A 16,902-nucleotide genomic window follows, 5' to 3' on the forward strand; every position below is an offset into this window, starting at 1 on the left:
TCATCCACCATTAGAGCCTGATAGCCCCTCCCCTTCCACTATGTAAGGAAAGCTAAAAATGTTTATAGCATTTTTTTTACATTATAACCTGTTATCTTCACTCTTTTTAAGTCTTAAGGTGTGAATTGGCTTTTACAGTGATGTTTCCCATCATTGTGTGTGAATCAGCTTTCCATTTTCCAGTAAGCCCCTGTGGAAAAAGTAACAACACTCACTGCTCTCATTTTCTGCTTTGCATTGTGGGTCACGGTATGATGGTAGGTATTCACTCCCACTGAGAGCTTAACCAGCGCCTCAGTTTTCACTTACTCAGGGCATTTATCACTCAAACTTCTCATCAGCTCTCCAAGTAGAGGAACTCCACCTATGTCACAGTGCTCCAGTTTTCTCTTAGTTAAACCAAGTATTTGAATCTGCTGTCTTATTTATAACTCTCAAAAGATTCATATAAAAAACCAAGACAGACGTCGTGGACAGTAGCGGTAGACCAACACTTCTCCATGTTTAAGGCAACTGAAGAGGAGGACGGGAAGCTAAGCAGAATCACGGCACTCAGATTTAATGCTGAAAACATCTGTGCTGCTGAAAAACAATTATTAATTAAAAGGATGAGCTCTTCATCCATTTATTTACTTTGATTCCCTGCCATGTTTTCACTCAAATGCATGGAGTCAGTCCCCATATGGCCCTCCACCTGAACTGCAAAAAATGTTCCCCAGATTTTTCACTCATTGCATTCTCTCAAAGCAGTGACATAAACTGCAGATCTGTAATCTTCCAGCATCTGTTTCTTTTCAGACAGGATGGAGATAAAAATGCGGCTCTGGAGAAAAACTGCTATACACTTGCCCTTCCCCCTCAGAAAAATGCCTTTCTAATGTTTCAGTCACTTATGGACAATGTTCTCTAGACATATACATCACAGGACTGACTTCATGTGGATATACACGTACGTCTCTATTTTATAGACTTTACAGTTTCTTTTTGTGCTATATCTTGTTGGAGAATTGAACATGTGGGCTTTACCTTGTGTGTAACACTAATGTGGGTGCCTTGCATGGAAAAGGAAATTGTTTTTATGCTTACATGTGCAAGTATTTGAGAGTTTATGTGTTGTTGCGTTTTGAATTGTGTCTGAATAAAAAATTCACAAAACTCTTCAAATTTGGTTAATGGACAAACATAAGATTCATCAGTGAATTAAAAAAAAAACAAATCAATCTGTATTTTATTTATCATGATTCAATTGACTAAATTACTCATTAGAAATACTAAACAATACGTAAACATCAACTCATTGATTTCTGATTGGACTGAATTAATCTGCGAATGTGACAGCATATTAAAGTTTCATCTCTCACACAGTCAGAATTTTGCTGGGAAAATGATTTGTTCATGACCAAATAAAAAAAAAAAAGAGTTCCCAACAGCATCACAGTTTCCATCTTAAGTCAGACGGATGATCTCAAATTTCTTAGGCCCTCTGTAAGGTCTGGGCCCCAATTCTGTAAGCAGCTCCTCTTCATCTATCTCAGCTGTGAGCTCCTGAGCTGTGATGCCTGCCGGGTCAGTGCCAGGCACCTGGCCCAGCTGTTTGTCTTTAGGACAGTCTGCGTTGTAGGTCTTGACGTAATTTTCCACCGGCCAACCATGAAACTCTTCTGGTTCACTGCACACCAGACCTGTGTGGGACACACCGGGGTGGTGCTTCAGCCAATAGATCAAGTAATGAATGTTGTAATCACAAATCCAGGGGTTGTCCTCCAGAGACAGTCTTTTCAGGAAGTACAGGTCCTCCAAAACGCCATATTGAAAATAGCGCAGGCTGTTGTTGGACAGGTCCAATCCTCCCAAGTACAGCAGGCCTGTAAAGGCAGCTACAGAAAACAGAAAAAGCAGTAAATAGATGAACAGTCTCTTCAGATTTAATGTTCAAAACCTATAAATAATACTTAAAAATCAGGTTATAAAAAATAAAATAGAAAAAGTACAAATTAAACCATATTGAATGCATTATTAATGGAATTTTTGGTTATGTGTTATATATAAAATTAGATTTTATTTACAGATTTACATACTGTTGATATGAAAAGCCATAACATTCCTTTAATTAGAGGATAGGACTGAATGAATTACACCTCTTTTGCATTGAAGTGAGCTCAATCTGCCAACTAGCTGTGTTCTCACTGTGATCTCTGAACAGACTGATGAACTAAACAGAAGCTAGACTGCAGTTCCTGAGCCTGTAGTGTGACTGAATGAGTGCTATCATCCCTCTAGGGAACCATTAGATGACACACCCTGCTGCTCTGTTCATTAGAGCCCAACTGACTGCGATTAAGTGCATTTTTTAGGCAGTCTAGAAAGGCTTAGATGTCTTATAATTATAGCGGCATCAGCAAGTACTTCGTTTTTGTTTGTATTTCTCTATGGTGAGAGAAAAAGACAAATGTGAATTCTGTGTGTAAACCTCTGAGGAAGCGCTTTTGGGGTAGACTTAATTGTAAAAAATGCAGGCAGGGAAATACAGTGGTCAGTTGATTAAAGATATGGCATTTCTAATGACTTTGAAATGGATTTGCTTTAAACCAAAGAGTTGACTGTACAGTATCTGACAGACTCTGGAAATAAAATTATAGAAAGTCAAAGAGATTCAAGATTCAACCCTTCTTAAAGACTCACATCCCAACACTGAAGTTATTGTATGGCTTTAAAACTGAGATTTTCAACCTTTACAGTTCAGGGAGCCCAAGTGTATATATATATAAAAGCTATACTGTCTTGGTAACCCTTTATAATGGACATCATTAAGATCATTTGCAAATGTTTATTCAAATCATCTACACAGATCCCACTTGTTGACAACACTGGCTTGAACAGACTATTACACACAAGTCCTTTTGTGTTTCATGGAAGAAAGATTACATGATTCCTAAAGCTGCTAAATGTGTCTGCTCAGCAAGAAATGGCCTACAGATTTTTTACAAGCAATTATATTCTGTGAACCCCCTGCCCGGTTTGCTCTAATTGGTAAAGGCTTGAAAATGAACATGCTGAGGTTTATTGCTTTCTCCACAATAACAACTCTTGATAGCTGTGCTGCATAGTTGAGGCACACTTTGATTTCTCTCATTCTTTATTCCCAAAAAACTCATAATTTACTTAAGTTCTTTCACCCACCCAGTCTTTTGACAAATGAGTGTCACATATAAGCCCTTCAGTTTAATGTAGAGGCCAGAGTCGATTCCTTCACCACTATTGATGCACAAACAGAATGTGGCCTGTTTTCTAAATGCAACGGAAAGGAAAATGAATGGTTTCTAGTTAACCTTTCATGAATTCCCCAACTGGTGTCATTTCAATCAGTGCCTGACAAGATGCTTTAGAACTTTAATGTCAGACTTCTTTTCGATTGAGACTCCTTCCTTGTCACTTACTGTATTGCTTTTCCAAACATCTGTTTCCTGCACTTTGTGCAACAATCAAATAAGTATATGTCTTGAGGACAGGATTTTGTTGTGTACCATTGGCTTACCTGTGTCGATGCTTTCCAGACTGTTTCCACTCAGGTTCAAGAGCTTTAGGTCTTTAACGTTTACAAACTCCTTTGGTCTCAGCTGCTTGATGTTGTTTCTGGATAAATCCAGTCTCACAATATCCAACGGGATGTCAGCCGGGACTGTTTTAAGGTCTGTGGAAGAGAGAGTTGAATTACTGTAATTATGTAGGCCTGTTGGAAAAGGTAACTTCATAATTAGCACAATTACACGTTTGATTGACATTACTTTGTTACTTCGTTTTGAGTTATTTTGATTCCCAAGGGAATATTGTGTAATTGACAGTGTGCTTGCAAAGCACTTTGAAGGGCTTTCTGCATTTCCAAATGATTTCCAGCAGGCTAACCATACATGGAAACATCTGCCATGACCATTGTTGGAAGTTCTGTACAGTTGATTCCTCATTGGTGGTCTGCTAAAGTCATTTTCTCAGACACTTACTGATAATGGCATTCAAACTAACTAGTATCTGTATATGGATCTTAAATTATACACAAAGCATGATCATTGTGAAGAAACTCTCTGTTTATTTTGGAAAATTCTGGGCACTCGAAAGCTCAACGCAACACTTTGGATGGCTCCAGCAAACCGTGCCTGGCTATATTTATTTATATCATCACAGAGAGTGCTATTAAAATCGTACACATGGCACACGTTTGGTGGTAACTCTTGAAACTCTGTGAGACATCACTGTCTCTGTGATATTCGGAAATGTTATCGTGGGACTTGTCTGCTTGACATGTGCAAAAGCTATGCGGCATGCAGAACTGATAGCTGCACTTCCTGCTTTGACCCGCCAGAGCACCTGTTTTAAACCCTAGAGTGCCTTCAATGAGAGATCTTGCTCAGATTTTACATTCTGCTTTTGTTCTGCCACCTATATAAACACAGATTTGATCCACAGTTACTACTAGAGTAGATATGACACTGTTTTACAGTGTCTCTGGGATCTGGAGATTTCTGAATTGTACCCAAAGAAATGACCGTGCTGTAATTCTTGTAACTAATTCAGGGAAAAGCCTTCCCAGAAGTTGAGATCACTAATTCTTGGCTTTTAGTCTCCTGCTCTTGCCATAAGATTCCTGCATGTGCTTTCTGTGATTAATGCTGACAAAAGAAATAGCCATTTATCCCTTAGATCACCAGAACGGATGATGTAACGCTACAAAAGTGTGACTTTTTTGTTCGAGGGAGTGATTCAGGATGCCTCCCTCAACTCCAGACTGCTGACTCACTATTTCTGACAAGCAGAGAATTCCAAATCCCACTGACTTCAAAATCCATCTGACTTAATTTATTTCACTTCATTTGAAATAAATGAATGTGTGATAGAAATGAACGTTTTCTATCACACACGTTTTGCTTGCCTCATCTAACCCTGAAGATTTCATCTTTGGCCTGGCAGTGTCTCTCATCTTGTTATGGATGTCAGAGCACATTTAGCTAGTTTTTTAAAATAATGAACCTCGCTTTACAAGATGGAGAACTCAAAATTCATGTGCAGAAACAGAGAGCTCCAGAGAAGAGAAAAAATATTACACCGTCAAAGAGCTCTTTCATAGTTAAATGCAGAATTATATCCGTCTTCCTTGAGTGAAATTTAAATGACACTTTCTTTGTCATATCTCACAGTCATCTCTTCATCAGAAAAAAAACCCCTCTTGTCCTAAGTCCTTCCCTGAAACACTATAAGACATGCATAAGACACAGACCAGCACTGTTCTCTTATTCCCATGGAGATTTGCATGTATAGCCGTAGTATTGTGGTATTTCCTATGCTTTTGGAAGAGAGTTTTTTTTTAGGGGACCGATTCACAAAGGGATTTTTATATGAATTTTGCCTTTGTTTTGCATACAGCCTTTTGAAATATAACACTGAGATTCAAGCTTCAGAAAAGTTATGGTGTCTTGATAACAGTCAGAATATGGCATTAATGTGTCTCTAGAGAAAAGTCTCCAGATGTTGAAGCTGGAAAGATACTCATTGCCTTTCCGCTAGTTCCCTGCATCTTATATTTCATGTTTCCAGACATTTGTTCCACTCTGCTGTGAATTAGAGTAATTTACCACATGCCGAGTCAGCATAATATCTATCTATCTATCTATCTATGAACTTTAAAAAAGTTGTCATTTTTTATTCCAATTTTTCCTCAAATTGACACCATGTCTCAGCATATGTACGCAGGTATTGTTTCTTAAACACTATAGATGAAAAGCTGCTTTACACAATTAAAAGGGAGTGTCTAGGGATTTGAGGAAAGCATTATTCATTGTGTCAGTATTTATTGTGGAATAAACAACACTTTGCCCTAACTGGTACTGCAGTAAAACCACTTCAACATTTCAATTTGCTAAAAAGAAACCACACATTTTCAAACTAACCCTGTTAATCTTTCTGTCAGATTTAATTGCTTAATTGCATTTCATTTGGCAGCCTCCTTCCCAAATCTTTTCACATTCATGTTTCATACAACAACTATGTAAATGATTGAAAAATAATTATGCATAATTCAATAAACTGATTAGTATATTAGTAAGGTCAAATAGTTCTTTATTTCTAAGTTTTTATTTGTTTAGTGGGAATGAATGCTAATCACAGAATAGAGTACCTAGAAAAATCTCTTTCAGCCAACAGAATCAGTTTAGTGGACCAAATTTTTCATGATACCACTGTTGAGGTCACACAGTCAGCCAAATATTGCTCAAGCTTTCTTGGTAACCCCTTGTTACTGGACACAACATAAACAGAAAATACTGTGTGCACCTTTACAGTGACCATTATAGTCACCATGGTTTGCCAAGTCAATTGTGAATCATTGGCTTTTCCCAAACAGGGTAATGTGTTTGTTTCTTCACAACCACAACTTGATTTCACTCCCACTTCTCCCCAAATGTCCCTCAAAATAGTGAGCAATAGCTTTCTCACCTCTGTTCCTGCAGTCCAGACGGGGCATAGGGTGAATGTAGGTGTGGCATAGAGAGGTTGCATCAGACTTTTTTTGTGAAGCTGGTAGGGGCTGATTGTCAGGATGCGGGATCAATACGTTCTCCTGCTGAGGGGTACACAGAAGCTCTGCATCCAGCTTCTTCAGTTGCCTCCCCCAGAATTCCCTGGGCTCAGCACAGCGTGCGTAATTGCCGATGTTACGGTTACTGGGCACTTGTATGAACCTGACCAGGCTGTCCAGCTGGCAGTCACACCTCCAGGGATTGTCATGGAGTCGCAAGTACTTGAGTTGCGGCATTGGGATCAGCATGCCTTCGCTCGTCACCTGCAGACGGTTGTGCTGCAGCAGTAAAGTGGTGAGTCTGCTCAGACCGTTGAAAGCTCCCTCCTCTATGCGGGAGATTTCGTTCTGCTGGAGATCCAGACTCTTCAGGTTTTGGAAGTGACTGAAGGTGTTGTCTCGCAGCACCTGGATCCGGTTCCGTGCCAGCAGCAGGTGGTGAATGTCCTCCGGCCAGCCCAACAATACGGCTGTCAGATGGCGCTCTTGGCAGTCAAAGAACTTTTCCCCATTGACAATACTTTCCTTGCAGTCTGCAGCAAACCGCTTGGTGGTACTTGACCGGTCTCGACTCTGCATTCGGCGTCCCTTTCCACCCTTTCGTGCCTCAGTTGCCCAGACCACCAGGCACAGCAGCAGCAGCAGACCGCAGAGCAGCCGCATGGCAAACAGCAGCAGGGTTAACCAGTCAAGTAGAGTCTTAGCGTAACTTCGATAAACCAAGAGCTTGCTTTAGTCAGAATGAGAGAGCACAGCTGCAGTCCCTGAGAAAAGGCAAACGAAATGTAAATAACTGCATTAACAAGAGCTGCATTCCAAACAGAGAGAGGACATACACACAAATGAATAGCACCTTTGTCTTACTGTTAATTCAAAACAAGTAAAACCTCATAGGACAGTACTTATTTTTAAAGTTAAACTCAATCCACAACATATAAGTTTGTGTAGGACATACACACAAATGAATAGCACGTTTGTCTTACTGTTAATTCAAAACAAGTAAAACCTCATAGGACAGTACTTATTTTTAAAGTTAAACTCAATCCACAACATATAAGTTTGTGTTCCCTTCTATGAAAATGTATAGTTTAGTCATCCAAAGGGTTTAAATGCCAAAATGTGAGGCTTATATTTTTGCTAAAGCACTTACATCAATGCTGCACAGACATTGACAGAAAGGAAGTTTGGAGCATTTGTACACACATATGTGTGCCAGTCCTATTACATCATCCCTTAAATCTGTTGCACTGCTTACAAATCCTCACCTGTGACAAACATTAACCAAGAAATTAATTATCTTTAGATATGTTGAATTGATTTTGATTGGTTGACAGATGTTACAAGGGTTGGTTTTTCTTTCTAGCAGCACTGCTATGAAGTAGTTCCAGGATTGTTGACCTATCATCACTATCACTTTGCCACATTCTTTCCACGTTAGTAACAGTAGACCATAAAAAGTAGATTTACACATCCTGAAATAAACACACTATATAGACAAGCTCGTTTGGTAACTGTGATACAGTTTAGTATAGAATAAGCATTGCATTCTTGAAATCCACTTTGTGTCATGGCTGCATTTCCACCTTTGTTGTGCATTAATGTTCAACAATTTAATAGTCCATCATAAATTGTTCCTTACTTGGAGTAGGAAAACTTTGTAAAGTTTCATTACCATATGTCAAGGATCAGTGCAGCATAGTGTTCTAACTATAATTTAAAGTGATCTAAGATATTTGGATGACCGCTTTCCCTAGTGATTGTATAAAAACAGAATGAATTACAACTCGATTTCTGGCATAATCCCTTTTATGAGCCCACACCCTGCTATGTCAATATTTGCCTTGTGGGGAGACATGCTACATTTTTACTATTTAATAACAATTACAAATAAGTCCTCATTTCCTACATGCCTTTCTCTCAGTTTGCTCATGCATTAACCTCTTAAGACCCTGCGGCCTCATATGAGGACATTATATTTTTCTGAATTTCTCTGAGACTGTACATACCACAGTTTTAAGTCTGGATGTCCTGTACAGAGCACATTCAGGGCTTTTCAGAGATACTAAATGTTTGGATGTTTCACCATGACCACTCCCTCTCCTTGGTCTTCAGAAATGTCTGATATTAATTTAGTGACACTCTTATGGAAATATGATAATATTTTGTAATTATCATTTAATTCGGACTAATTTTTTAACTGTGTGTCATAGATCAACATCTCAGGAAAATGTTATGGGGTTTCAAATCAAAATATGACTTTCTGTTACGAAACAGGACGTTGATTTCATACATGTCCTCATATGAGGACACCGGGACTAAAAGCACGTTTATTACGCATTTTGGGAGACATAACAAATGAACAGGGAAAGAAATTATATTTCTATATTCTATGAAATATTATATATTATTATGAAAATCTTGTCAATTATTACTCCCATTATTACACTTGTTTTTTCATTAAATGTTGCCCCCAAAACACATTAATATACAAATTAGATTTAGTTTATAGATACATTGTATATAATGAGAAAACCTGTTTATGAAACAGAATTATTTTTTTAAGAAAAATAGTATATTGAATCATTCTGTTATAACATAGCTGAGAATCGTCTTTATACAAAGTTTGATAAAAAAAAAAATCTTGAAAACTAAAAATGTATTGGTGATTTAAAAAATCAATTGTTTTTGCCTATGTATGTTCATTTATGTCTTTTTATTTTTTTAAAGAATTGAGTCCCGATGTCCTCTACCGAGGACATAGCATAACTTATGAATGAAATATCTTTTTTTTAATATATATTTTTTTTACATTATTTTTAATGCTCTAAACAATGTAAAGACATGGAAAAAAACTAACTTTTTCCTAAAACTTTTTTCTCGGGTCTTAAGAGGTTAATGTTATAATTACCTCCCATAGACTTTGCCTGAGTCACCGTGCTGTGTGCTATTGCAGAGACATATATAAGCTATTTGTTGATTGACTTCTTCAGAAATATAAAGACTGTGTTTCTCTAGCACTCTCAAAACATTGTGCTGTTTGCTCGAGTAGTCCAGCATAGTCCGTTGAGTAATGTGAATTAAGATGAATAGGAATGCTGACAGAGAGTTTCACATACTATAGCCCTCTTCTATGAGACAACAGTTTGCAACAGCATGCTTTTAATTGGCTAACAGGAGAAACAAGAGTGAACTGGAAGGGCAGTGCTAGTAAAAAAGCTCTAACTTGAACAGGGATGCTCCTGTACTGTACTCATTCTGTCTCCAGCCTGATCATTCTGTTTGTGAGTCTGCTGAACATCTGCCCAAAAATCTAACTTGCCGTTGAACCATTTACAGCACTTTCATTCATTGGTCCTCCTCACTAGCAGATAGCAGTGAACTTCAGCAATGGACTTTGGGCTTCAGGGCTTTCCCTGTCTTTCAAGACACTGTAAAACTACTAACAGGTCTTGGCAAAACTTCTGACAGGCAACATTCTTCCAGTCTATAGTTATGTTGCTGTGCAGCTATTTTCACAGATGTATCATGCAATTAAATTGTTGAAATTGTATTTTCATGTTTTCTCTTTCCAGTCATAAAACGGCATGACTATGACATCATGTGAACATGCTGTGTGATAATCATTGAACTTTCCTGCTTTTTCTTCACAGCACTTGTTGTTATGCCAATGGAAAAGGTTCTATAACTTTTAGCGCATATGTACCAGGACAGATGCAATGCATTCCTGTACAGATCAGTGAAGTAACATGCCTTGATATCTAGATTTTTTTTTTACTTTTTTTGTTATCGGATAGACATCCCTGTGCAGCTATTTTCACAGATGTATCATCCAATTAAATTGTTGAAATTGTATTTTCATGTTTTCTCTTTCCAGTGATAAAACGGCATGACTATGACATCATGTGAACATGCTGTGTGATAATCATTGAACTTTCCTGCTTTTTCTTCACAGCACTTGTTGTTATGCCAATGGAAAAGGTTCTATAACTTTTAGCGCATATGTACCAGGACAGATGCAATGCATTCCTGTACAGATCAGTGAAGTAACATGCCTTGATATCTAGATTTTTTTTTTACTTTTTTTGTTATCGGATAGACATCCAATCATATAGTATTTACTCAAGCAAAACAGAAAATGCCACTTGCGTTGTGATTGCGTTAACCAAATAAATTCCTTTAGAATGTTCAGAATTTCATATAAACGTTTCTAAATAAAACAGCTTTTGCTAGTTGAAATCTATAATGTAATTTTGACATCTATAAAAAATTGAGTTGAGATCACAAGCAAATTTTGTACTGTTAAGATATAGAAACAGTTAAGTTGAAAACTTTTTGTCGATATCTGGATAGAAATGTTATCTGGATAGAAATGTTATATTGAAATCACACACACACACAAACTATGATAATCCCAGGTATAAAGGGAGTCTGTGAGCAGATATGCCTGGGATAAGCTCTCCTAATGGAGCGGACATTAACAGGAAACAGTCAGCACATCAGGTGAATGAACCAGCATAACGTAATCCTTGTGCGAGTCCCTGGCTGCCACAGCCTTGGTTTACTACAATAATAGAAAGAAAGAAGAACCAAGGGATGGAAAACTTCAATGCGAAATGGAGCAGAACACAGGCACTGTTCACTGTCCCACATGAGAGGGGGAGTGTGTATTTTCTTTTTAACTCCTTTATTTTTTTATATTTCACGCCACCCAAAGTCCAGGTCACCCAGCATGCCCAAAAGAATGCTCCTGATTACTTCAGGTCCAGAGATAAAGACCTGAAATAATTTTGGTTAGAGACCTTGAGAAGAATTTACCCCCCTCCCACACCATATAGACCCCAGTTATCAGCACAATGTGTGTGTGAGAGAGCACACTTACATGGCCAGCAGCGCTTAATTAAAACCATTTGAACTTCCTGCTTGAGGAGGAAAAGAGTTTTCTCAAAGTGTTTTCCTTTTTACTCAACCCTAAAAAATCAAGTGGTATAATTATTAAACCTGTCCGTTTAAGTGAAAATCATTTTCAGCATATATTTAAGCAGAGGAACCTTTGGACTCACATAGACATCAATCAATACTTTCCTGTCCAGGCATTTTTTTTTTTTTTAAAGAAGACCACAAACATGCATTTCAGAATAATCAGTCTTTCAGTCTTTCTCCTCACGTTTTTGCTACTTTCCTGAACCAGCATGTGGAGTTGGACAGTGTGTCTTGAGCAGAGACACAATTGCTAAACAAACTTTTCACACAAACTGACTCCAGTCAATGCCCAAATCCCTGCCAAAATTAAGATTGCAGGAAGCATGCAATTCCTCTCTTACGAAACTGCAGTCGATTCAAGAGTGCATGACTTACTGTACGTCCATCTGCACTGGCATTGCAAGAAAGATTTCCCCACAGACATGCAAACATGCACACCCATAATATAAGTCCTCGGGTACCTGTGCACAGGGAAATGCATCCGAAATCTCATCCAATCTGGATATGTCCTGTTAGCTGAACTTTAGGTCCTGTCATGAGCTTTGTGCAGTGCTGGATGCCTGAACTCAGCGGTCTGACTGTATGTGTGTGTGTATGTGCATGAGCATATGTGTGTGTGAGGCTCAGTGCAGCCCCCAAGCTTGTGCCTGGTTTTAAATTACACGTTGCGTCTCTGTGCAGGCGAGCAGACCCACATGTCCCTGTTACAACTGTACCGCCTCCAGGCTTCCAGCACTTTGTGTGGCTCTTCATCAGTCTGATGTCAAAGAGACTCTGGATGAGGCAACCCCATTCAAACGATGTGGAAAGTATGTTTCTGGACTTGTTTTAAAGGAGTAGTTCACCCAAAAATTAAATGTGCGACATGACATCTGGCATAACTTCAACTTATTTGTAAATAATTTGAGTCATTTTGAATGAATCAGTTCATCCAGTTCATAAAAATGTTCACAAATCAAATTTATATGGTTCTTGAGCTCACTAGAGTTCGAACTCAAGCAATACATTATTAAAAATTTCTCCTCTCAAAGAAAGAAAGTACATCATACAGGTTTGGAACAACATAAGAGTGCATAAATGATAACAGGATTACAGTGTTTGAGTGAAATATTACTTGTGAAGCAGAAATGTTGGCACATCTGTCTATCATCTTGAGCAACTTGTCTTTGAGAACCGTCTTGCATTTATTATGCATTTTACATTTGTGCTCATAGTTGCGTAAACATGAAATAAATAAAATTGAATGGCATCTTGCTTTGTAAATGAAATGATGATTGAAGCACTAGGAGACTTGCTTGCTTTTATCTCTGGCATGCCATTGGGACTATTTTTTTTCTATGTGTTTGTTAATATCACCTCATAAATGAACAGCACTTATCCCTATTACTGGGGCTCTGCGTAGAAACACGACCTGCCCTGCAGTGAGGACTTTGATGTGTCTGTTCCTAGAAGACATTTGTATCTGTCTTTCACTGAACTAAATAAGGACAGTTCCTGTATTTCTGTGTTGTTTTGTGGTTAAAATGTTTAAAAAGAACAACCATAGAACAACTGGTTTACCTGAAAATATCAGATAAAAAGTCATGGCAATCTATCTTAAAAAGCTTATGGAAATTTTTAGTCAGTCTGATTTTTTTCTAGAGTACTTATTTTCTTGAGCTAAAAGTTACTATGTGAGTGCAATCTCTAAACTTATCTTTATTCAATCGTCAGTTTTCTCTACTCTTGTTTTTTTTTTTTTTCAGGCAGGCTCATTTTCACAGTCTGGACCATTCCAAAAATCCGTCCTGGATTAGGTTTAATAGCTAGAACGCATTGACCTTTGGGGGGTAGATGAAATTTCTCTTAGTAAAAATGACTGCCAAATCTTTTACTCTCAGTCTGCCAGCAGTTTTAATTGTGGAGTATTCATTAAAATAAAATTCCTGTATCTTAAATAGTGGAGCATGGCACTAACAATGCCAAGACTAAGGGTTTGATTCCCATGGAGTGCATGAACTGATAAAAATGTAAAATGCCAATACAGATTATGAATCTTTATTTTCACAGTAGCATTGCAATGTAGGGTTATCCAGTCTCCAGGTACTGGGGAAAAAAAAGTTGTGTGTTGTGCCCAAAACCAACCTTGTTACCATTAACAATACAATAATAGGCATACTAAAACCTTTCAGTTACCATTACATTTTCAATCTGACTTATGTTTATGATTTTTGTCTCCAGATTGTTTTTGACATAGATGTTTGATCATTCAGATTTTGTCTTGTTACTGAGTGAGCAACTGGGTATCATTTGTACTGTGTAGTTCAATGGCTGGAGGACAAAGACAATATTTCATGCAAAAATTTGAAAAGATAAGATCAAAATGTTTTATCAAAACCAAGTTGTATTTTTGCAGTTAGCCTGTATGTTTCTCAGAGAGAGAGAGAGGAAAAACTCACATCCTTTTCTGGCGTTTATCCAGGAGCCGATTGGAACTGCATTGTGTTGCTGCTGTTGGCATGGATAAAGTGCTTCCATAGGGATATGATTAATTTGTATAGTCTGTATTAATAGTCATCTGCGGTTATTCAAATATACTGAAGTCTGGAAAATTCCACGGTAGACAGTGCAAGAGCATATTTATGGTAATGGATAATTTACTGTATTGTTATAATTACTAATGTGTAAAAATGCCCTGTGGGTTTAAACTATGGCTGCTTCCCACCGGGAATGAAAAACGGATTCCTGATTTCACCGCGTTTCGTTGCACAAGACATGATGTAATCAAACATGCACTCCCAGGAATAGGAACATTTTGGCATGAAGATAAATTTGGACATTCTCCTCAAATCCTGTTCCTGAACAGCCCTAGACATTGCCAGTACAGCATGCTAAAAAATGGATGTTAAGACTTCGACTTAGATAATGTAATTATACATGCATCACTTGAATTTTTGACCAAAAGATGTATTGTTGTGCATTACTCAAGTTTGCATATTCAGTGTTTCGTCTATTTGAGGCAGAAGTGTCTGGCCTTGAAAGGCGATGACAGATAGTTTTATCTGCCCCCAGTTAGAAAAATGTCAGTCAGATTCACTAACATAAGAGCTTAACTTTTGGCTACAGCTTTCTGGATGAACAGGAACCATAATTGTAACCAGGCGAGTATGCATTGCATTATCCTAAATTTGTGAAATTCTAAATATAAATAAATTAAAAATCAGGTCAACATTTGTTTTAAATTGATAAATTAGACACAGAAAAATGAATGCTTGCTTCTCTTTCAAGCTTCTCGTTTCTTCAAGCACTTGATTAAAAAAACAACTATGTTTTAAAATAAGTTACGTTCTTTCAATTACTTAATTTATGGTTGGATCATGTGAGGTACTGCAAACAATAACACATTCTTTGAATTCGTTTGGAGAGAAATCCTTCATGACTATTTATCTTCCAGTCCAGACAAAACAGTTTAACCTGAACTAAAAACGTAAAGTTTATGTAAAAAGACAGCAAGTACTGGTTCTTCCAGTGATTGAAATGATGCAGCTGCTTTGAAGGGCATTACGCAGGCAGAGTGGACTTTGGCATAGATTTCAATGTGTCTCCATATACATTACACTCTATCTACCATGAACAGAGTCCATATCCAAAAGCAATGTCAGAGCGCTGTATGTGTGTATGAATGTTTGAGAGAGAAAGAGTGAACGAGTGGATTTATAAGGCTTGCTGATTATGCAGAACAACCTTTGTTCGAATTTGGTTGGCAACTATAGCCAACTGGCAACAGATCTACTGTACCTGTTTCCAGAGCCGTTCCTCAGCAATATTTGTGCCAACTTGCTTTCAACTTCCAAATTCAAGGTTCCTGCTACAAAGCCATTTCTGTCGAGGTTGATCCATAAGATGGTTCTTCAATAATCACACCTTTACGTAGACGCAGATGTCATTCATACGTAACGGCAAATCAGGAAGACATTAGATCAAAGCTTAATTTGAGTTTTCCATCAATTCTTACTGAACATTACTGTATTTATGCAGCTGTCGGGGATCATATCTCAGCAACTTATAAAAAAGCTCCCAGTTCAGCTGTGTATATGTATCACCAAGCTTCACTTCTCACGTATTTCATTTTTTTCTTCTCAAGAGTGAATGGAGTAAATGTGTTTTTCTTTCCTAAAGTAAAGGTCATACATCATGTGGACATCTAGCCTTGCTGAAATTTAAAACAAATATTTTGTTGGTATTATAGTTCATAGTTAGCAGATCTGTCCTGTTTAGGAGATGGATTGCAAGGTGAAATTTTTAATCATTGCTTTGGCTTTAAAGAAATACCCCCAAAAAAGACATTTCTGCAATCATTTACGCACTAGCATGTCGTTCCAACATGCTTTCTTACTTCTGTAAAAAAAAAAAGGTTTTCAAGTATTTACAAATAAAAGGGACTGGAGATTTTCATAAAAATGTCATAGAAGTGTCATAGCTCCCCTTCGCACCCTCATGAGAATTTATTAGATAAGTAGTAATACCTGGCTCATGGACAAATGGTTATTTTGAGTTGGATCTTAGCTTAACTTACAGTAACTTGACTTAAAACGGCCTCATCTGGTAATAGCGTACTGTTGGATGATGTAAAATTTGGTCTGTTCACTCAAAAATGTATCTTGTGAATTAAGACGACATTGAATATAGCCCATAAGTAATATTTTCTCTTTTTGTTTTTTTGCAGAAGAAAGAAAGTGAAGCCTTTTTGATGCTTGATATAGATAGCATCATTATCCATTTAACTGTAATTGTGTGTAAAATGTCTTTTGTGCTCCATGGAGAAAATAATGTTATACGGATTTGGAATGACATGGAGATGAGTAAATTATGACAGATGTATTTTCTTAGCAATAGCAGGCTTTCATATTTGATCAGCAGGAGCACCATACGCAGGTGCAGTTCACCAAGACTGAACTACTAACTTGTCATATAAATTCAATTCAATTCAATTTTATTTCTAAAGCACATTTAAATTCAACCTTAGTTGGCCAAAGTGCTGTACAAAAGTAAAAAAGGAAATAAATAAATAAGAATAAAATCAAGAAAGCACATACGCATTACAGAGAATTAAAAGCACAAGAAAAGAGATGCGTTTTTAACATAGATTTGAATTCAGCTAACGTGGAAGCTCTGGCAGGTAGTGGCAGTGCCACCAGCTACTGCGAGCTACCACGTTGCAGGCGAGACCGTGGAATTCACAAAAGATGGCCATCTTGGGATCTAAGTGGCCTAGCTGGATTGTAAGTGGTGAGTAAATCGGAGATACCTAGGAGCTAAGTTGTTGAAAGCTTTATAGACAAATAACAGGATTTTGTAGTCGATTCGATATCGGACTG

The 16,902-nt window shown here is 37.6% G+C and overlaps 1 protein-coding gene across 1 annotated transcript; it reads right to left on the minus strand.

Moving 5' to 3' along the window:
- Positions 1-560: 560 nt before the first annotated feature.
- Positions 561-12,291, minus strand: LOC107694168 (leucine-rich repeat-containing protein 17-like). The gene is made up of 4 exons (XM_016493783.1): positions 12,007-12,291; positions 6,484-7,329; positions 3,536-3,691; positions 561-1,877 (listed from the first exon to the last, which is right to left on the minus strand). The coding sequence occupies exons 2-4, from the start codon at positions 7,226-7,228 to the stop codon at positions 1,447-1,449; spliced, it is 1,332 nt and encodes a 443-aa protein (XP_016349269.1). The 5' UTR covers positions 7,229-7,329; positions 12,007-12,291; the 3' UTR covers positions 561-1,446.
- Between the last annotated feature and the right edge of the window lie 4,611 nt (positions 12,292-16,902).

This window comes from Sinocyclocheilus anshuiensis, unplaced genomic scaffold (assembly GCF_001515605.1).
Source record: "Sinocyclocheilus anshuiensis isolate Anshui unplaced genomic scaffold, SAMN03320099.WGS_v1.1 scaffold1003, whole genome shotgun sequence".
Taxonomy (NCBI): domain Eukaryota; kingdom Metazoa; phylum Chordata; class Actinopteri; order Cypriniformes; family Cyprinidae; genus Sinocyclocheilus; species Sinocyclocheilus anshuiensis.

Bases quoted from the DNA above. Each gene is read 5' to 3' on its own strand.
- LOC107694168 (XM_016493783.1), bottom strand. From the start codon at position 7,228: ATGCGGCTGCTCTGCGGTCTGCTGCTGCTGCTGTGCCTGGTGGTCTGG. The intron at 3,692-6,483 runs GTGAGAAAGCTA...TCTCTTCCACAG, and splicing joins TCTGGACTGCAGGAACAGAG to ACCTTAAAACAGTCCCGGCT. The intron at 1,878-3,535 runs GTAAGCCAATGG...TGTTTTCTGTAG, and splicing joins TCTGGAAAGCATCGACACAG to CTGCCTTTACAGGCCTGCTG.